Consider the following 23,813-nt stretch of genomic DNA (forward strand, 5'->3'; position numbering starts at 1 on the left):
CTTGCTCAAATTAGATTTTTCGAATTTCTTAACCCCAACAGTTTTAATGATAAATAATTTTGGAAACCCATATGCGCTAGAAAAAAGTTGGACATGAAAGGGCAAAGTTCATCTAGCGACAAAATGTGAGCGAATTCCGTTGTAAGACCATAAGTTTTCATGTATAGAAGATAATTCTTTCATTTCGTCACAAATAATAGGAGGAGGCTCATTATTTCATATCCCGAAGTTATAAATTTGCCGAATTCCATATTCTAAAAATTATTATGCATCACACTATTATGCATTACACTATCAGTTTCTTTGTGGAGCAGCAAATGCTAACTATAAGTGAAAGCAGAAATATTTCAACGAATGCTTTAAGTACAGCAACAACCAATTTTATTTCACAACTTTCTTACCAACTGGGCTAGTAGTGAACTACAATAGTTAACATTGGTTTGACTTTTATTCAGTGGAAAGCAAATAGACCATTCTTGCCGTAACCATTACTGAATGGATTGTCCTTTCCAACAGTGCCTTTATTTATTTCCACAATCCGTACAACTATTTTCATTGAAATCAAATCCCACAAGTCATCACATAACACCTCATATAAACGACTAGATTTCTCCAACATCCATCGTAACTGCTGCTGCCGTTGCTTTAGTAGCCCGACCGGAGAGCTTCTTTAGATTAGCTGTCTTGCCTTTGCCGCCGAGCCCCATCGCCGCCGCAGCATCCTCCCGCTCATGGCGCCGACGGTGTTTGGCCAGTGCATTAGATTGCACGAAGGTTTTCGGACACACGTCACACTTGTGCGGCCTCAATCCCGAGTGGATGAGAACGTGCCGCAAGAGGTCATATTTCTCCTTGAACGACTTACCACAAGTGTCACAGACGTACGGGCGCTCGTTGGTGTGAGTCTTTAGATGCCTGGAAAAGATTCAGATTGTAGATACGGGTTGATGTTGTTCGTCGTACGCATGAAACTTTACCTGATTAGAACGTGCTTCTCCAGAAAGCTTTTAGGACATAGATCACACAGATAGGGTCGTTCGTTAGAATGAGTTCGGATGTGAATCTTCATGGCATGTAGTCTTATGAAACGTTTTCCACAAAGATCGCAGCTATGGGGACGAATTTCCGTGTGCAAGTGCTTATGCGTAGAGAGGGCACTTGCTTGTGTGAAAATTCTGCCACAAATACTGCACTGCAGGGAGGGTTTTTCACCATGGAGTTTCTTGTGCGACGATAGCGTAGAAGACAATGTAAAACTTTTCTGGCAGATATCACAAGAGAATGGTTTTTCACCAGTGTGCACCCTCAGATGACTCTTCAAGGCGACCTTCTTCACAAACTCTTTATCACACACCGCACATTTGTATGGTCGAAATTGCTGATGCCACCTTTTGTGACTTTTGTAGGCATGCAGCAGCACGAATGTTTTCTTGCACAGTTTACACTTGTACGGTCGCTCACCGAAGTGAATTGCCGTTTTGTGAGCTGCCAGCATATCCTCCGTGGTAAAAGTTTTACTGCAAATGTCACACCGATGTTCACATTTAGCTAAATGCAGCTTCCGGTGCGCTGACAGTGAGCTGGCGTAGGCAAAGCTCTTGTCACACACCTCGCACTGGAAGGGTCGCTCTCGGCTGTGTTGAACGTAATGCCGTGTCAGATAGATCTTCCGGGTATAACTTTTGCCACATTCGGCGCACTCGAACGGCCTGAGCTCCGGCACATCGTTCTCAGCATCACTGCCGTTGGTCGAGCCCTCTGAGGGCGTTACCTGCGGGACAATTAAATGTTAATCGTTTTACACTCCGAGGTGTGATATAATTTAACGAGTATGTATGTACCTCCGACAGCGATTCCTCGGAATCCAGCGATGATCCGTTGGAATTGCCCGAATCGTGCTCACTTTGCTTGTCATCCTCGGTGGTTCTGAAATGAAAAACAGAACGCAATTTTGTACTGACTCGTCCCTTTAATCTAGTGATGAAATAAACCGTAATGTGACACCCGTTCGCTCCGCATGTAGCATCCCGTTTGTGAAAGAGCGGAAAAATTCAATGGCCGCACTGGTAGGATTTCCCGTCGCTAACAATTGCCAACGGTTGTCCCGGGCACAACGCATGGCACCGGGGACACCGAATAACGAAACTGTATAAGGGGAGAGAAAACACTTGAATGCCGGGATTCGCCATTATCGATTACAAAACAGGAGAGACCGAGAGGGAGAGTTTACCTATCTACCGACATACTCGGTGGTTTGTATGGCAACGCCTTTTTTCATGCCGACCCTCTTTCGGGCGCGGAATCGCGCCCTACTTGAGTTGTAGTATCACTTGCGGGGTAGTGCGGTGTTAGGAATATCAACCGGAAGAGCACTTTTTCATTAGCATTAATTTGTTTTGATTTATTGTTTCAAGGTAGCTTTAATTGGTCAGTCTCTATAGGTGCTTTGTAATAAGAAGGCTAGTTTACTAGCTAGACGATCCGAAATGGAGACATTTTGCACTTTTCCGGTGTTCAATTCGTGCATTCGATTCGAATTATTCGGAAAGATCGGATTGGATACACTAAGGTGCGATTAATTTACCGACACACATGAATCATCTGTTCCCGGTCAGCATAGCATGTAAAAATTCTTACAGAATTCCATTGTCGTTAATGGTAAAGAAGTATCATTTAGATGAGTTCAACTAGTTCGATTGCATTTTACATGTGTTCTTTTCTTGTACTTCATTAGTATGTTTTTGTTGTACTTCTAGTATTTTGCTTTTCCACTACTCATGTATACCATAAATTGAACATTCTCTCTTATACACTCACAATCTCATCCATTCCAAACGTACAAACGCTCGTGGCCTTCACGATAACACAAACCTGGTCACAAACGCGAACATAAAATTGTAATCATCCACACATACACCTGCGATCTCGTCAACATTAAAACAGCGTTTGTTTTTTTAATTTACAAACGCGGTGTCAAGCATCAACCCATTACTCGAGCGATCATGAATCGCTCACGCAACCTAGACTCATGCCTTCAATCGAACCAATAAAAAATGAGGCTCATATTCACTAGACAACACGTTCCATGGCGACACACAGTGATCACCTTCCATGCAAAAGTCGGACAAAACCTCAAAAGTGGCCCGAATTTGATGAAAACCTCACATTAGGGTAATTGTGTGACGCTGAATTCATATTTGATGCTTATTTTTCTGTTTTTTTTAAATCCTCAAAATTTTAGCACTTAGGGTGGTTCGAAAATTCAACATTTACGAATATAAAGTGCACTATTTCCGAAAATTCATTTTCAAAAAATTAGGTGCGGTGAATTTTTTAGCAGAATGCACATTTTTTCAACTGTTGATAATGATAAGACACATCTATAAATTATATTGCGAACCCTGGGTAGTCAAAGGCTACCATGCGTCTCCTTCAGACGTATCATGAAAAATCTCCTTTTTTCATACCTCGGGGCAGAAAGGGGCAAAACAAGATATTCATTTTCGGAAAGTACACTAATTTTCAAGTATAATGAAAAACAAGCGATCTTTCCGAACCGTTTCAAAAAAAAGTACAGTCATTTTGAACATTATAACTTTAAACTATTGCTCGATTTATTATTTATTTTTCATGTCTGAGCGAGAAGAAAGGCTTGTATCGTCTATATCGAATGGCAGCTATAAGTCCATCGAATAACCTTTCAAATGAAATCAGTTTGACCCCAATCGGAATCTTAACTAAAAAGATATATTCATTTGAATAACTTAGGTTTGAAAAGAGTTTTCCTCAGAATTCATCATCTATTTCACCTTCGAAGTTCTGTAAAAAATTGAACTCTCGTCTTCGGGACTTAATATTTTGAGAAGACTCTATTCAACCTGTTAAGAAGCAGAGAAAAATGTTAAATCACGAAAAATCTAAAATAAAATTTTGAGGTTTTGTCCGGCTAGGCGAAACTGTGCGACATGACCGGACGCTGGGGTGAAATGGAAGAACTCACTCTCTTCAAGCATTTGAACCATACACTAAAAATCAAGTATCAGATTCACGGTCCGCGCGCGTTCATTCATGGACATGCGAATTGCCACACGGTAATAGAAAATAATTTATTCACGCGGAGTTACATACACGCTAGCACACGCGACAAAAACGTTAACATACAAACACTTGAGCCCATTGCGATCATTCTCGCACACCTACGCCCGCGATCTCGCAAATAGCGTAACACCTCTGTGTTAAAGTTAACGTAATAGCACTTATAAATCCACAAACGCATTCTCAGAAGTACAAACGCTCGTGTTCGCGCGATCATGAATCAGTCACGTCTAGAAATCCCTATTCTCTGTCCTGCAACTTAGGTCCATACATTCAGTTAGACAAATCAAAAATAAAGCTCATATCCACTAGGCAACACGTTTCATGGCGATATGACCGGAAACTCTAGTGATATGGAAGAACTCACTTTCTTCTAGCATCTGAACCGTACGTGGAAAAAGTATCAGTATTCACGATCTACACGCGATCATTCAAGAACACACGCGAATATGCGAAAGGTACACGGTTATAAAATAGCATTTATACACGCGAAGTTACATACACGTTAACACACGCGAGGTACAAACGCCTACGCGATCGAACAAGTTAACGTACAAATGCTCGAGTCCTGCGCGATGATACACGCGATCGCGAAGTCCCTACGCCCGCACGTAGCTAGACTTGTCTGATTTGCTTCAAATTTGGAGCAAGTACTCCTGGTGGAACTAGGAATCGACTTAGGGGTGGACCGATAGGAGCCATTTTTTCTAGTCACTCTACTGACCATGCATGTCTGTGAAATAGGTCACAAAATCTTAAAATAATATTCATGTATTCGTGAACTGGTTCATGATACCTTGTATAATAGTCACGACTTATCATTCGTGTTCGTAAAATAGTTAATGAAATCATAAAATCTTATTCGTAGATTCGCGAACTGGTTCATGATTCCTAGTACATGATTTACGATCTGTTTTACGCGCTTGTGATATTTAGTAGACATCTCTAATCATTTTCAATTTCGTGCAACATGGTAATGAAATCGTGAATTATTTCGCAAAATTTGGAGTATTATTCGTGGAATCATTTTTGTTTCATGCACTTTTTCATGAAATGTGTAGTTGTTTGCGACCAGTAATAAGTACGAGCAGTAGATATAAAAAAAGTATTAGGACCTCGAAAATCGTTATTCATGTGATAAGATTCAGTGTGATGTCAGAAAACGAAAACTGCGCTGAGCAGCACAAATCGCGTTCGTGACATAGTTCACAAAAGAAGATACCGCGATTTGTCACACTTTTATGATCCAGTTCATATTACCACGTTACTCCGAGTAAAAAACCGATAGCAATCAAAAATAACAGAACTCGATAAGGCGAAGAGAAATTACGAATACAACCATGATAGAATAGTTGATGTCATGAACATGAGCCACATTAATCTACCTGTCAAATTCGAAAGTAATTTTAACATAAATAACAATAAATCTCTACTCGTGACTAAAATATCACGACAAGTAAAACGACACGATTAACATATCAAAAATCGTGACTAAGATCCTGAAAACATAAGCAAGAATTATTCTACTTTTGACTAAAATATCACAATAGCGTAAATAGAAATACGAAAATCGTGCCTGAAAAACTAAAATCATGAACATAAATCTCGCTAGTCTTATAGAAAACCCCGATAGTAAACACATGAATAAAACGGCACGGTAGCGTGGTGAGAAATCACAAAAATCGCGAAAAAGCTCCTGAAATCATGAACATCATTTGACTGCCGGCTGTGTATTCCCATATTATGAACAAGAATCATAACAACAACTAAGCCTGTTCAGGGAACAACAACAGTAACCCAACCAAACATTCGGAAGTAACGCCATGTATATATTCTGGACGAGCAAGTTTATTGGGAACACAAATAGTTTAATAAATACGAAGTTTATTATTCATAATTTCAGGAACTTCCGTGTGGGATACAGAGAATTCCGCTAAACCCGGAAGTTACCATCTTGGTTTTCGAATTGGTGTCAAAAGTCAATTTCTGGCATCTACTTGTCAAGCCCGTTCCGAAAATACTCATATTGATTGGGTTGAGAATTCAGCATGTGCCATGAAAACGCAGTAAACTGATTTTAGTAGACTTTTTGAAAACTGGAACAAAAAAAATTGCGAGCATTTCAGATGGCATTCAATGTTGAACCACTAAATAGAATGAATTCGCTTCGTAATTATTCAATGCGCCTACTTTTCCGATCGATTTACCTCTTTTTATAACTCTATAAAAACTGATAAACTAATATTTATTAGAACGACCATGTCTGCTTTCGGTCAAAAGTAACGTCGAGGTGCCGACGACCGACCAATTTGCCTTAGATCAGTGATTCTCAACCTGGGGTCCGCGGACCCCTAGGGGCCCATGAAGCCGTTGCTGGGGGTCCGCGAAGAAAAATATATTTTCTGAGTGCATATTGAAATTTCTGATCTTATTTCCCAATAAACTGAAAATAACATATTGATAGCATACAAAATCAAATGCATATCCATGGGCGTCCGCAGCAACCCAGAGTGATTTCTAAGGGGTCCGTGAGGTTGAGAACCGCTGCCTTAGATAATAAAGTATCTTTCTTATTTTCACTTACTAGAGATAAACCAATGCTCACATTGCCACCTAGTGGCGAAAATACAAGTTAGTGCGCTTTATCCACGTAAATTGTCTAAAAATAAATTCGTTATGGAAATTGCGTTTCGACTTCGTCTCATTAGAATCCGACACCAACTTAGTGACCAGACTACCGGCGCTAGCTCCAAAAAACTGAGACACAATTTAAGTTCCTGAGCAAACCCCTAGTCAAGCCAAAACCAAACCAAATGTTTCAATTCCATTAGTTTTCATCAGCTTAAAATGAGCTCCTTTTCTTACGGAGCATCACGCTTGACTAGGGGTTTGCTCAGGAACACAAATTGTGAGACGAAGTCGAAACGCAAATTCCATAACTAATTTAGTTATATGTTTTGTGCTCTTCTTCACGCGCAAAGTCGGTTTAAAACAATTTTCTCCTCAATGGAGAAAAAAATAATTTTACCACAATTTTTTTTTATTCATTTCGTTTATTTGATAGGCACAAATGCGTTAGCTTGGCGGTGCCAAATTCTTTTGTTTTTATATTTTGGATATTTTAAAACTAGGAGGTTACAATGTTGAAATATTTTTTTTATGAAAGAGAAAAATTTTACAGCTATCTTAGGACTAGAAATAAGATTCTATATACAAGAGAGGGGGCAAAAGATTTTTTTATGAAAAAAAATTAAAACAAGGAATTCAATAGTAATAGTTTTTTAGGAAATATTTACAGTTATCTTAAAACAAACAATATAGTTTGGTACACAAAAAGGGGGAACAAAAATTTATGAGAAATTTCACAGGTGTTTTAAAACTAGGGGTACTATTCTATTTACAAGATGGGGGACAATAGTTTTAACAAAGAGGTAAAATTACAACTATCTTAAAACTAGGAATACAGAATACAAATTTAAACTTTTTTAGCGGAGACTTATGCTTGGTCAAGATATACAGAGGGGGGCTGTAGAAGCAGTTGTATCAAGGACAGGGAGAGAAAGCGTAGGTGGTGACCGGGAGAGAAGAGCAAAACTTGCAACTTTCGGGCAAACGGGAGATCAGCGAAACAAATTAGCGCCTCAGTCTAGTAGGTCGGATTGGCGGATGGTATTCTTCGGACCCACGGGGAATCCTTCAAAAGTCATCGGATCTCGAGTCGCTCTCGCTTCAGTTTCCGTAGTGGTAAGTGCGACGGCGGTTACATAGTTGCAGTCTGGAGCTGATCGGTCCCACAAGGCAGGAGAAAACTTCTAAAACGAGAAATAAAAAGAGAGGGGCTAAATTGGGATATTTATCGTTTTTATGAAAGTATAAATAAGGGATATATAGGGGAAATCACGATTTGCCAGCATATCTCGGACTGGGACATTGGGTGGTCTACCTCGGGCCCGAAGGGAATCCTTTAACTGAGACCTGGCGTCCAAATACCCGGCGCATACCCAGACAACGTGCTCAATGTCGTGATAGCCCTCGTCACAAGCGCACAGACTACTCTCCGCAAGCCCAATACGCCGCAAATGCGCATCCAAAGTGTAGTGGTTGGACATAAGTCGGGACATTACACGAATAAAATCTCGACCCACATCCATCCCCCTGAACCAAGGCTTCGTTGATACCTTTGGGTTAATGGAATGTAGCCATCGTCCAAGTTCACCATTGCTCCACGAGATTTGCCAACTGTTGAGTGTCCTCTGACGACAAATACTAAAAAATTCGTTGAAGCAGATTGGTCTTTCGTATATGTCACCATTTAATGCGCCCACCTTTGCTAATGAGTCGGCCTTTTCATTGCCCGGGATAGAGCAATGAGCGGGGACCCAAACAAAGGTAATTTGATAAGATTTTTCAGATAACGTACACAAGGACTCCTGTATCTTCCCCAGGAAATATAGGAATTATTTTTACCACAATTGTTCTCCATAAGGATAAATAGTGTCTAAAAGCCCACTACAAATTTCGACCACTTTGGTCAGATAACTAGACTTATCCGATTTGGCTCATATTCGGAGCATAGACTCTTGGTAGAACTAGGATTCGAATTATGGGTGGACCGATTAAGTTTTCAAAAATTCGTATTTTTTCTGGGTAGTGCAATATCCACGGGTGAGGATACATAAACTACCCCATGAGCATAGTTGAAACATTCTTCTGGCAAATGAAGACTTTTTTTTCAATAGGTCCAATCTACAAAAGAGAGCCTCTCTTTGTTTACTTTATTTTCCGCGAATTACACGGTCATCTTTCCCTTTAACTGTGTGCGTAATAAGCTAGTAAAAACCATGGTCTTTCGAAACATACTGATAAATGTTTAAAATGTTTTTTGGTTTTGCAGTAATAATCGAAAGAGGAAGCGAAAAAAGAGGGCTCTCATTTGCAGATTGGACCTAATGAAAAAAAGTGTTCAAATATGAAAACACGTAGACCCATATGAAAAAAAAATTCGTTTATCCTTTTGCCTTTTGTTTTGGATGTGGGAAATATCATTTAATTTGTATGCACTGGTATAAAATCCAAAATGATAAATGTTCATAGTATTTCACATATTTCTACTTTAACGACAAAAAATTATTATTGACAGCGTCAACAAACGTTTGACGCTAAAGCAAATGCGTGTGAGGTTAGGTTACTGAAAGAGCTAACAAGAAAAATAATGTGGGCGAAAAAATCATCAGGATATGACGTAATCAGCCCGGGACACCTTGACAGCTCCCATATATTGAACTCATAAGCAAATTTTGTAGTAATTTGGTGATGTCATGGCGGCTCGAATGAAGCAAAATTTGAAAAAGGCGCATCCCATTTATTATTTTCCATATCTGTAAAAAATATTCATTCCACCATACCTGAACTGAAACATAGATTCCGTTTTGAATTTAAAAAATCCAAAATAAAATAAATAGATTTTGGGAAATACAAGAAGATGATTTTTAAAATCAAGCCACTTCCACCTATATTGGAATTTCCGAAAATCTTCCGGATCGAATCAACATCTCCGCAGACATGAAATCCTTCGGTAGAAGCCGTTCCGTTAGGTTTCTATCAGACCGGAGCCGAGTAAAATGCCAGAATAATTCTGAAGGGATCCGTAGCAAAACCATCCCAATATTTTCCGAACAGAATTATTGCAAAAGTCGAACAAAACTCTGGAAGGAGTCGAACAAAATTGTACCTTCCTGGCAGCATTCTTGGTGAAACTGATTCTGATAAAAGCACACAAATTCTACTCAAAACCAATTGTGCTAAATGTGTAGAAAATCATACATATATTGTTTATTTTCTCGATCATAATACTAGATTTATTGACGTTCTTAATGAACTTGAAACAAGATGTCTTAGGTTCACGAATTGTTAACCTTGGTGATTTACTTTCATTGGCCAAAATGTTTCATTTTTATTTCTCGAGGAAAAAGGACCAATGATTTACCGATTACAAACTTTACACAATAAGAAAACCAAAGCATTTTTAGTAAGGAAAAGAGCCGGTTGCTAAAAACAACAACTTCCAGTGAAATTTATAATAAGATTTGTGTAACTTTGCTGACGGTTTCCGGTTAGGGATAAATTTATTCTCTATTAATAGTTTTCTTTATACACATTTTGGAATACGCTTTTTCTAAATATCGTTCTAGCCGCATTGATGGTGTTCATAACACACGTGATGAAACACGCTTTTCTCTTGAAACTTTTTCGTTTCGTTGTTCGTGGTACTCGTACAGAGAAGGCATATTAGCGCCACAATCAAATCGTTGATACATATATGAAACAAGCACTATCTGTCAAGTTGTCCCTGGGTTGGACGTAATAGTGGTTCTCCTATCTTCACCAGCCTGGCGACAACTTGACAGTTCCCATATATTGGATTCATAAGCAAATTTTGTGGTGATTTGGTGATGTCATTGACTTATTTAACGTCTAGGACACCAACACAGTTGAATTGTGTATAGACAACATACAATTTGCAATTCGCCATCTGATTTAACCTCATTTGGCACAAATTCCACACGATTTAACCTCAATCTCGCACTAACACAACTGCACATGGATTAGTCAGTGGCGGCTCGAATGGAGCAACATTTAAAAATGGCCCCCCATCTCACTAAATATTTCCGCATTTTCGCTGTTCATATTAGAAGCTGTCCTCGTTCCACCATACCTAAACAGAAACATAGAATCCATTTTTTATCTAAAAAATCCAAAATAAAACAGATAGATTTTCGGAAACACAGGAAGATAACATTCAACTTTGAGCCACTTCCACATATACTGGCTTCAAATCCGAAAATCTTTAGACCGAACTAAAAGACATTAGATCCTCCGGTAGAGGTCCAGAAGCTGGTTTCTATTAGATTGAAAGTCGACAAAATTGCACATTCCTGGCAGCATTCTTGCTAAAATCGGGTACTACCATTTTGTTAGCAAAAGTTTTGGTAAATGCACACAAATTCTGTCTAGAATCACTTTTGCTAGATGTATAGAAAATCTTATATATCTTGTTTATATTCCCGATGAAAAAAACTAGATTTCTTGACGTTCTCAATTAATTTGAAACATGTTGACATAGGCTCACGAATTGTAAAGCTGGCTGATTTACATTCATTGGCCAAAATGTTTTTCATTTATAGTCCTCGAGAAAAAAGCATGTATGATTTACCTATTACACTAGTCTCGCAACATGAAAACCTAAACATTTTAGGAAGTGTCGGTTTCTAAAAACAGCGTTCTCCAGCTAAATTTATGAAACTTTGTTGACTTTTTTTTCAGTTAGTTGTAAATTTATTCTTTATCCACATTTTGGAATATGTTATTTCTAAATGCTGTTCTAGCTGCTTTGGTGGCGTTCATAACACAAGTAACGAAACACGCTTTTCTCTTGAAAATATTTCGTTTCGTTGTTCATGGTACTCATATGGAGGAGGTATACCAGGTATATCAGTGGTACATATATGAAACAAGCACTACCTGTCAAGTTGTTCCCGGACTGATCTCCACTCTCCCCTACTCAGGAAAAAAAATAGGTATGGAATAAGACAAATCGATATTAGTTACAAAGTTATTCGAATTGTAACAAAATATCTATGTAAAAATTCGTTATGAACCTTGAAACAAAAACAATTAATTTTCAAGGTGCAAATTTTCTTAAAATTGCTACAAAGCCGGAAACCAACAAAAGACCGCTCAGACTTGTAATTAAAATTTACTTCTTTTTAGTTCGCAATTGAGCATGAAATATCCTGTGCTTTTGCAGCTTTCTTTTCTCCGCCGTTAATAACTTAATATTCGTTCCTCCTTCCCATTGCTTCCATTGCGAAGCCTATTGACTGTGCTAGCAACATAAATACAAATTTCTCGCTAAATTGAAAGATAATGAAATAACAACCATTCCGCAGGAAGTGGATTGGGAAAGATTGCAAAACTTTTCCGCGAGTTCTTCCACTCGGTTCGGGAAAAAAGGTTTTTTTTTCTTTTTTTTTCCATTATCCCCAGATGTAGTCCTAAATAAACGTTTCCATCGTCGGGTGTAGAGCGGAGAATCGCCTAACCGCATGATTGTTTACACTCCGCCATCGGACTAATTTTCCTTGTTAGCGGCTTATCAGACATAGACGGCTGTTCCGGTGTGGAAACCGTGCCGAATCGCGGGTCGCGCCATTTACTGTTTGAACGCAGTTTTCCCGCTTATTATGTACGCTGCACCGAAAGGGGTTTTCCCGTGTGTACTCAAACATGCCGCTGCGAATCGTAACAATAATAATAATTCCGCAAGGTTAAACATTTATTTATTATTAGATTGGTTACGGTGTGGAACGAACATACGAGTTGCTGCGGGTTGCTTGTGGGTTTTTGTTTGCCGAATGAAAAATTAGCAACATGGGTCGCGTTTCGGGAGGTTTGTTGTCAAAACATAGATGCCTAGATTGGATTGCTAATTAATTAGAAGCGCATACCTATAGGGATTAAAACCGCGATTGGATTTATAACAAAAATATGTTTTATGATTTCATTTCGCGGGATACGATTTCGGCGTAGCTAACAGTCTAAATATTTGTTTTTGAAACGAAAACTATTGCTTCTTGTTTCGAAACAGTGCACTATCTTCTTTCAAATCCTTCATCTATCAAAGAAGTATCGATTTTCTGCTCTACAAACAAACGCAGAAATTGTTTGAAACCTCGTAATACCTTATTTAACAGAATTGTTAAACGTAAAGTGCAGAACAGGAAGGAACTTACCATCTTAAAAAATGATTCAAGTAAACTCAAACAAAACTCACAGGCCAATCTTATTCTGAAAAGCAAACGTAGCCTCTATTGTTTTATGTTTACCAAAGTCCAGCTGCACAAAATGGTTTCGTTCCAGAAAGTCTATAAATGACTTTTTCTTCAAACGCAAAACTTCTTCCTTTAGGCTGAGTTCGTTTCCAATCAAAGTTTGTTTGCTCCTTTATACAGCATCGATTTAAATTTTAATGAACCGTAGAAGAAACTTTACTTAGGGAATCGATTCTCCATTGTTTCAGTTTCAGAGTAGCGCACTATGGATGTGTTGGGCAAGACTAGTGTTTATGGTGCTATTTGATCAAGAAAATTATTATAATATTCATTCAATACATTTTCTCCGTCGGTGTTATGAAGCTTTAAACTACCAGCATTATTCGGAATCACTTCTCCTTTTACGAACCTCTCCAATCGGTTGCAAAGTAAATAATCATCAAACCCCAAACAAAGACCGACATTAATGGTATATTTATCAACCTCAAATCGTTTGTAAGTAATTTCCTAATCCTTTGTGCGGTAACAACAAACTAAACATTCGCAACTATAGAACTGTTTGAGCCTAACTAAAGCCGGTCGCAAAAACTTACGTGCACTTGTATGGTTGCAGCGCCGGTGGTGATGGTGGCGGCGGCGGCGGCGGTAGTAGCGACTGTTGAAGGATTGACTCCAACTCCAGCATCAATGCTGGCGATGGCGGGCATAAGGTGGCATAGTCCAAATCCAACGACGACGGTGGCGGCGGCGACGTCGACGATGGAAACAATGTTTCCTCATTGCTTGACTGTAGTAACGTGCTGAATATGGATTCCTCTGATATGATGGATTGGATGCTGCAGCTCAGGGCATTCTCGTCGATGTCCAGGTTGAAGCTGTAAAACAAAGTGAACAGGTAGGCAAATGTGAGCTAGTCGGTGAATTTAGGCCGATTGGAAATTAGGTCAGTATGAAGGCACAATTTTTGTGATTCTTTTGGTGTACGGATCAAGGTGTTTGATTTTATATTTTAGGATTTTCCCGCATATTATATAGGTCGTAGAGGCCATTTTCATCTTATCGCTACTGTCACTCTATCCAGAACTAGTTAGTGTGGTCTCTGTTCACTCTCTCTTTCTCTGTTCAACGCATTGTATCAAACGGTAGAGTGAAAATAGGGGTTTATTTTAGTTTTCACTGCCCTCAAACAGGAGTATTTCACAGTTTCCCGCCAATGTATATGAAAGCTAGCGCACGTTAGAATCGGTACACTTGCAATCGAGTATATCTTGGAATTGGATTTATTTACGAAAAAATGCTACTAGAAGTTTCTTCCAGTATCTGACCATTATATATGAGTTCCAACCCACTTTCCGTTTCTCTTCAGTTTCTAATTCTCTGTTCCTCGATAGTTTTCGACCGCACGAGACTGAAAACAGTCATCCTGGTGAATAGTGGAACAGTCCAATTGGGCAAACATAATTAAGTGCAAACAGATTATGTTGTTATACAAATAGATAAACAATATTCCTCTTTGAAATACAAAAAAAAACGATAAAAAAGAATATGCACAATAACATACAAATGATCGAACTTTTCACGATAATACAAATCTCGCAATCATGAAATCTTCTCGATAATTAAGTCATGTTAGCGCTTACGAATTTATAAACACGGTCGCCCACACACTGTAATACGAAAACCTGTTTAGACCAGATAATAAGTTTCAGCGTGTTATAACTGGAGTCTACAGTAAGAATGGGGAACTCGCTTTCTCAGAACGACGGCCCGTGCGAACAACCAAAAGCCCAAGCGAATGTGCAAACAGCTACACGGTTATATAAGCGAAACCAAGCACGCGATGTTATTCACACGATAGTATCAGTGAGATTAAACACATCCACGTGATCAAACACGTTAACCTAAAATCTTTTGCGTCCTTTGCGATAATACAACTCTGCCACGCAGACGAACATGCAATCGCGGTCATAAAACTCTCCAATGAGTAATCCCTAGTAACAATTGAGGTTTTATGGCACTCTTGAAGCCCGTCTTAAAACTTAGAATGCACTTGTAGTGTACTATAAAACTAGAAATGCTACTTGGGATGAGTCTATCAATGTATTTAGCACATTCGAATTTTTCAACGCGGTATCAAGTATATCAACGCCCGTTCTTACATGATCATATCCGGGGGCCTTCAGTCTCGTCTCCAAAAACTCAGGGCGCTATGACCAGATACTCAGTGATATTGGGATCCCACTTCCTTCTAGAACCATGCACTCAAAGTCGTAGATCGCGCGTACATTAAAAACTCCATGCAAATATGCAAGCGCACGGTTACGCGTACGGATTTATACACGTGACGTTATGTACACGCGATTAACGTTAACATACAAACGCTCAAGCTCTGTGCAATAATACAACATGACCACACACGCATGCGATTGCGATCACCTATACAAACTAACATTGGTGATCTCGCAAACGTAAAAATGCTCCTGTGATTAAATGAACCTTTTATCACCTACGATGTCGAGTACCATAAACCGGGGTGACATATTTTTAGACGCAACACATTTTTTCAAGTTCAATATTTTTAAACCATGTACTGATGTATGGAGAACAAGATTGGATGGTTTTATCTAAAATTGTCTCATACTATGTTGCGTTTCGGCTTCGCCTCATCAGAAACCGACACTAACACATTGTCGGAATAGATTAGCGCCGGCTTGACGCAAATCCCTTAAAACTAAAACACACTTTGTGTTTCAATCAAACGACTGATCAAACGTGATGTCCCGTTCGAGCAGAAGTTCTGTTTATGCCGATGAGACACAAGTGAAGCCGAAACTTGTCTTGGCTTAGCAGGCCTATGCGAAAGCACTATGCTATATTTCACCCTAAGGAGGAAAATTTGGTAAAAACCAAAATTTCTCACTAGTGTGTTTTAGTTTTAAGGGATTTGCGTCAAGCCGGCGCTAATCTATTCCGACAATGTGTTAGTGTCGGTTTCTGATGAGGCGAAGCCGAAACGCAACATAGTATGAAATAAGGATTTGTGCCCTCCTGTACAAAGACTGGTTTTTACCAACAAATTTTCATCCTAGTGAGAAATTTTGGTTTTTACCAAATTTTCCTCCTTAGGGTGAAATATAGCATAGTAAAATTGTCTGCTTACAGCTATTTTTCCAAAAATGATTGCTAGTTGAAATCCGTATTCGTATTCCGGGGTGACTTTGATAACCTGCATATACACCCACATTAAGCTATTCATGTCAATGTTTTTCCATCAAATGTTTGTTTAAACTAATTCTGGAAACATCCTTATTTTTAAATAGATTTTAATTCTTATTATACAAAGTATTTCAATATACTGTAAAATTCGAGTAACCAAAATTTGTATAATTTGTGTCCAACCAGAATAATAGATTCTGAGATCCTTTAAAACTGATAAAATTGTTATCAATGAGCAAAAAGTTTCATCTATTTAAACACGTTGGAGAATTGAACAATAAAAAAGATGTTGCGAATTTAGCTTAAAATAATTTGAAATAATTGCCAACCAGTTTCACCAAAAATTGTATTTAAAATAAACAAACTTAAAAGTAAATTTGGCATATTCCACTCTAAAGGATAATAAAAACTCGCTTGTAATTTATTACCCTTGCTCAAAACGGAGATTTATTTAATTCAAATTTTTTGTCTTTTGACTTAAGTGCCAATACCTTATTTAGGACTGGTGGTATCCAACGGGGAAAAACGATCGGAAATGGTGAGTGAAGTTAAGCAATCATGTGAAAAAATTCCCCCCAGAGGCGAGACTCGAACTCGCAACCTTTGAGACTCCGGCCCAATGCACTAACCCTTATGCTATCCCAGTCCTAAATAAGGAGATTTATTTGACCCTCGATCTGGTGAATCTCCTACAGCAGCCGCTGTTTACAAGAAAGGTTGCAACGTGCACCAAGTGCAGTCGGATATCTTATTCAGAGTATTTCCGGTCATTTTATACGGCCCATCGAAGGCAATTCGAACCTACGCATTCCTGGACGACGGCTCAGAACTCACGCTTCTAGAACAGAGTTTAGCAGACGAGCTCGGGTTAAGGGGACCAAAGAATCCACTGTGCCTGAAGTGGACAGGCTAAACCAACAAGATCGAAAACAGATCACAAAACGTTAGTCTTCAAATCTCCAGTGTAACGAACCCGATCAAGAGGTATGATCTCTCCAGTGTACGAACGATCAGAAATTTACAGATTCGACCACAGACTCTCCTTACCGCGGAGTTTCAACAGAGATACCAGCACCTCATGAGACTACCGATTGAGTCGTATAACGAGGCCAATCCGCGAATCCTAATCGGCTTGGATAATGCCACTCTCGGATATGCAATGAAGAGTCGCGAAGGACAGTCAAATGAGCCGATTGCAATCAAAACACGGCTCGGCTGGATTGTTTTCGGCAGTTGTGTGCGAGAGAAGAATGCTGGGCATTACGTAAACTATCATGCGCTGCAGATTTGCCAGTGCAACAGAGAGACCGGTGAAGATCTTCACGAACTCGTCGAAGGTTATTTTGCCCTACTTCTGTCACACGAGGACCAACGAGCACAGTCAATGCTGGAATCACTCACTCGGCCTGTAGACAGTCGTTTCGAATCCGGGTTTCTATGGAAGTACGATTCGGTCCGATTTCCGGATAGTGCAGCGATGGTACTGCGAAGATGGCGATGCCTAGATAACCGCATGAAGAAGGATCCACTTCTGGCGGGCGAACTGAACGCGAAAATCCAGGATAATACAGTGAACCGTACACTGAAAACTGAGTATCAGATTTACGGTCCGAGCGAATATTCCAGAACGCACGCGAATATGCGAATGGCCACACGGTTATAAAATCAAATTTATACACGCTAGCACACGCGATATACAAATACCCACGCGATCGAACACATTAACATACTAATACTCTAACCTTTCGCGATGATACACAAAGCAGAACATACAGTCACATTCATCCACTCACTGCTACACCTAAGTTTTTGCATTTATACCATGTTATGCAGAATACACTGCAAGCTCGGGGTTGTAGCATTACAAAAATTTTGTTTGACGGAACAAAAGGTTTTGAAAAGCACAATCGACCAAAGCGGCGCACAGAGGAGTAACTAGAACAAATTCCTGACCAGTAACCAAAATATTTTTTTTTTCGATTTTCTATTTCGTTATACTTTTTTTTACTTACCTAAAAACATGCTGAATAACGTGGCAAAATTTGGAGTATTTCAAAAATTGTTAAAAACTTCTTGTCTCCTGTCAGTATCGCTTTGGAAGGTGTAATAAAAAGAGCGAGGATTGACATGAGTGGATCAATTTTTCGGAAGTCTGTTCAACTTTTTGGATAAATTACGTCTCTCATCGAGAGTATCGTAATCTTGCAGCTGGCACTGCTTTGGGCTTTGAAAATTCCGTCAGTCGAACAAAGTACGCTACCGCATGATGTTTACCAGTTACAAAACGTTCATTAGATCGGTTACGCTCTATTACGCAAAATTTGGAGTACTTTAAAAATTGTTGAAGATTTTTTGCATAGATATTTTAAGATTTTTTTTATTAATTTTATTTGTATATCCAGCAATATCGCTTTCTAGTAATGATGGCTGTATTAAGTAAGACAATATTATTACAAACGTAGTAGAACACAGCCATTTGCATAGCTTTAGGCTAAAACCAACTGAAAATAGTAGTGTTGCTGTGCATTGCACCAACTTTAAAAATAACATTTTTAAACATTTTATTCCAAACTTGAATGATGAAAAAGTTACATTATACGGCGAGATCCGGCAAAGTTGCTAAACCAAAAAACAACATTCAAAGTCTTCCGGACTTGTCCGATCCACAAATTCCAAGCGATTTGGAAATATTAAATTTTTTATTAATTTGAGGTACACCGAAATACTGTATGGCCAAATGCCTTGTTTTTCAAAATGTATCTCTATGAAAATATGCACAGGCGTCCCTTTTCTTCACCCTTTTCCACTGATCAACTATTTGTGCAACTGGAAAAAAATTCATTAACAAAGATCACCTCGAAATTACTAGTATTCGAAAGGATATAAAAAAATTGACCTCTGCACTGGTAGGTGAATAGATGTGAAATTGCTCCAAAAACTAGTTATTGTCTATTTTTTGTTCATAATAAGGTCAAAGCAATAGCAGTAAAAAATAATTTTGGCCAGGATTTGACCTCAGTTACTCCTCTGTGCGGCGGCACAACGAACGAGCAGGGAACCGACTTTAATAATGCTGGACATGATGTGCCAACACGTGATCAAATGGCAGGCAATCAGCGAGAGGAAGTCTTGTTTCTTCAACTACAGCATCAACAACGTTCACTGCCCACACGAAGTAGGACCCGAGGACGAGAAAGAGGCATTTTACGCGCAGCTGGACCATGTCTAAGACAGCTGCCCGCGGCGGGATGTTAAGCTCATTATCGGTGACATGATCGCCCAGATAGGCCGGTAGCAACGCCCAGACCAAACTAGTGATCGGACTGGGCAGAAGTGCATTCTTCCTCTGCACACCGGACCAAACCAATTTGACAAACGTCCAAATCAACTGTAATTTTTTCTCTGATATCACAAACTTTTGCAATAAAAACAACGAAAGCGATACTTTCGTCACAAGACTGACGAAAACAAAGCTGTTCTTTGCCGAACCGAACTTCAATACGAAACAGCTCGGAATAGTGCATTCGGCGAGTATATAAGTCACGTCCAAAGCAACCTTCGAAACAACCCCTCGACGTTCTGGAAGTTTGTGAACAGCAGAAAACGCGTTTGTGGCATTCCAGTAAATGTTTATCTTGGAGATGCCAGTGCGCAATCCACAGCCGAGTCCGTAAACCTTTTGGCAGAACATTTTCGTAGAGTATTCACCAACCCAGCTATCTCTCCGTCACAAGAGTATATAAACACATTACCATCATACAATATCAGTCTTTCTTGCTTAAATATGACTGAAGCAGACGTGTTGAAAGCTTTTTCCAGTCTCGACCTATCGAAAGGACCAGGCCCGGATTGTTTGCCTCCGATATTCATAAAAGGATGTGCACGATCATTGTCATTGCCAGTTAGCATTATTTTTAACCGCTCAATCACTGAAAGCGTCTTCCCGAGGCTGGGGACATTCATAATGTTGAGAATTACAGAGGAATCTCACTTTTGAACTGTTTTGCTAAAGTCCTTGAAAAATGAGATGTACTGCTGCTTCTCACATCATCGACGAATGTCAGCATGGATTTGTGAAGCAACGTTCTACAACTTCAAATTTGATTATGTACACTAGCATCTTGGTCTCCTCTATTGAGAAGCGTCAACAAACCGATGCAATATATTTTGACTTCTCAAAAGCATTCGATAAAGTACCTCACAACATTGCTCTTTTCAAACTGCAAAGACTAGGATTTCCTCTGTGGTTAACTGCATGGTTGTAATCATATCTGTCTAGTCGGAGTGCTTTCGTTGGAATTGGTTCAACACGTTCTATCTTGCTCGACATGCCAACCGGAGTCCCTCAAGGAAGCCACCTAGGGCCGCTAAGTTTTATTTTATTTATAAACGACATTGGCACTCGTATCAAATCTGGAAAACTACTCTTCACCGACGATTTAAAGATGTTTCGTTCCATTGCTTCTGGACTTGACTCTGCTGCACTTCAAGACAACATTGAAAAATGGTGCCTGTTGAATGGTATGCAGGTAAACGTTGACAAATGTAAAATGATAAGCTTCAGGCGATCATCCTCTCTATCTCATTATGAGTACTTGCTCCAAGGCCGCATCATCGAAAGAGTGGACTCCATTCGTGACTTGGGAGTGCTTTTTGATAGAAAGCTTAGCTTCTCGGATCACATCACCGCAACGACGGCGAAGGCATTCGCAACACTTTGTTTCCTGAAGCGAAATACCGCTGGCTTTGACGATTTGTACGCACTAAAATCTCTATATTGCGGATTGGTGCGAAGCATTTTGGAGTATGCTGTGCAAGTGTGGGCTCCACATCACAACGTCCAAATAAACCGGTTAGAACGCGTGCGAGGATGTTTCGTGTGATATGCTCTAAGAAATTTGCCGTGGAATTACCCTGCCCATCTACACCCTTACAAAGATAGATGCATGCTGCTTGAGTTACCGACGTTGGAGTTCAGCCGCACATTCTTGCAAAGAATATGTTGTGTAACAATATTGACTGCCCAGATATTCTTGCTCGGACTAATGTGTAAATAAATAAAAAAGTTACTTACTATCGACATTATTTCCCAACGCGTACAATCTGTATCATTATGTACTTTCGCAAATAAAATTTTATGTGTAGTGCCGTCATTTAGGAACTCATAAATTTTTTTAAAAGCTCCAAACAAATTATGTAAAAACGGCCCGGTTAATCGAATAATACGCCAGAGATAAATTAATGTTATCTTTCAACCGTAGAAATAATAGCATGTAAGTAAACATTGTAAAATCATGTAAAATGTTTGACGAAATAAATAAATAAATAAAAAAATCTTTTTTTATGTTTTAACGACATTTAAATAGCTACAGCTTAATGGGTAGGAAAAGTTATGCAAATTTTAGAGCCATAGTACTCAAGTGAGGCTAATCTTTTGTCTTCTGTTGGTAGACTTGAGTGATTCGTAGTTATGCTGCCTATGCTCGACTCCTGCCAACAGAAGACAAAAGATTACCCTGTAAGATTTTAAGTCTGGTTCTAATGACATTTCACATTCTTGCTCCAAAACTTTCATAACTTTCGCTACCTAGTAATCTCTAGCTTATTGAATGTCGTTAGAAAAGTAAAAAAATAAATGTATAAATCCCGTTCTCATCGAGAGTATTGTAATCTTGTAGCCGGCACTGCTTTGGACCTTGAAAATCCCGTCGGTCGAACAAAGTACGTTACCGCATGACGTTTACCAGCTACAAAACGCTACAAATCGGTTATCCTCTATGACAACGAAACCAGGACTATACTGGAATGTAAAGATGGCGTATGATCCAGAATTGCAACAACACTCATTGTTCGCACAGCGAAAATTAGGATGGACAAAGTTGGAGGGAATCTGACGGGTTTTCATACTCTGTGAGGCTGACGACAATCATCCATGGACCGAGTCAAATAGAGTGCGGTTCTTGATACGTCGAAGGATATTACGGTTAGACGAATTGTTAAGGTAAGTTTGGCTAGGTAGTTATTGGCAATCATAAACAAACTATTTTGTCTTCATATTATGTTTCGGTTCGTTCGTGAACCTTTTTCAAAAAGCCAGTAATTATGCAACAATCGATTGTCATTAGGTTTTGCAGGATCATCTTTTTGATCGTGGTAATGTTAGTTGTTTGGGATCAAAACGACGGGTCGCTTCTTTCTATGAATTCGTTTAACTCAGCAGTTTTAAACAAACTGGATAGCAATTTGACATAACAACAAACTTAGAGCAAAAACTATAATTATAACAAAATTGTTCTAAATGGAGCGAAAAGTTAGATGAAGATAAAATTGTTAGTTTTTGAATACAAATATTACCGTATAGTCGAACACAACCTATTATCCGAGATTCAAAAGTTGAGCAACATTCGATACATTGAAGTGCATCATTCTTATGATGCAAAATTTAGTCGTAAAGGGCGAAAAATGATTAAACCTATGTTTACATTAGGGCTGATATTTTGAACCCATCTTGTCAGTAACTGGAATCATCTTGGGGCCAGTTAGACGACAAATCCAAACATGTGCCAAAATTGGCACCGGTTAGACACTAAATCTAAACAGCCACACCATTTATGTGCATGCTACAGCAACTGGCTGATTCCTACACGGAAAAAAAATCCGTTCATAAATTCATGAACAGAAAAAAATGAATCCGTTTACTCGTTAGAGCATAAATTACTATAGCGTTTACATGAGTTGAGTGACTGTTTAGATTTAGTATTTAACCGGTGCCAGTTTACCTTTATCGTATAACTGGTGCCAAGTTGATATCAGTTACTGACGAGATAAACAATAAGATCCAACTTTATCTTTAAGATTTTATACAGCATATAAAGCAAGCCCGATTTTAACAACACACTCTTCGTTTGTCCACAAAGTAGCAAATAGTTCTACAACTAGACAAGATAGCATCTGCCCATTCCGAAGCGTTCTCCGCCGTTTCACCGAACTATGTTTACCTACCGACTCCCTAATCCAAACAGAAATCACACACTTCACTTAATTGATACAACACCGCGGCGGAAATCAAAATAAACAATAATCTACTTACATGTCCCAGTCCGTCATTGTACTGCCGTTATACCTGCGCCTGGCCGACTGTCCCGGGTTGAAATCTAATGCGACACTCACTCGGATATATATCTATCACTGACCCCTGCAGGCGCTATAGGAAATCCCTTAATTTCTTCGTCACTTCCGTCACTCTCGAGAGGGTGCGGTTTTTGTGTTATTTTTTTGGTTTCTACCACTCTTCGAAAACGACAATCTTCCAGCAACTGCAATTCGTTTGATGTCTCTATTATTATTGTTGCTAATTCTTTGATAGGTTTTCCTGTTTCCGAACGATTGCAGGGGGAAATCTTCGCTCGTGTTGACAATGCAATCAATTAAACTTCTTAATGGCCTTTTTCACTTGAAAGTTTTCTTCACGTGTTGTGGTTCACTGATTTTTCTACTTTTGAATTTTGCAGAAGGGAAGATTTTACAGTTTTCTAAGCAAGGATTTTTCAAGAACTACTTTCCATTAGGAAACGAATTCTGGACACAACCCGACGTCCGATCGACGCGACGGCACAACGAGAAATGATATTGCATGACAGTGATTTTGGTTACCTTTCGTCCCTGTACTGG

The 23,813-nt window shown here is 39.2% G+C and overlaps 1 protein-coding gene across 2 annotated transcripts; it reads right to left on the minus strand.

The window, feature by feature from the left end:
- Window positions 1–416: 416 nt before the first annotated feature.
- LOC131689994 (zinc finger protein 135-like) lies at window positions 417–23,749 on the minus strand. Of its 2 annotated transcripts, XM_058975425.1 has the most exons (5): window positions 23,233–23,749; window positions 13,520–13,801; window positions 1,842–1,926; window positions 978–1,771; window positions 417–915 (listed from the first exon to the last, which is right to left on the minus strand). In XM_058975425.1, the coding sequence occupies exons 1-5, from the start codon at window positions 23,247–23,249 to the stop codon at window positions 603–605; spliced, it is 1,491 nt and encodes a 496-aa protein (XP_058831408.1). In that variant the 5' UTR covers window positions 23,250–23,749; the 3' UTR covers window positions 417–602. The 2 variants fall into 2 exon arrangements, with proteins under 2 accessions (XP_058831408.1, XP_058831409.1); XM_058975426.1 differs by lacking the exons at window positions 13,520–13,801; window positions 23,233–23,749 and adding an exon at window positions 1,992–2,069.
- Between the last annotated feature and the right edge of the window lie 64 nt (window positions 23,750–23,813).

This window comes from Topomyia yanbarensis, chromosome 3, assembly GCF_030247195.1.
Source record: "Topomyia yanbarensis strain Yona2022 chromosome 3, ASM3024719v1, whole genome shotgun sequence".
Classification (NCBI taxonomy): Eukaryota; Metazoa; Arthropoda; class Insecta; order Diptera; family Culicidae; genus Topomyia; species Topomyia yanbarensis.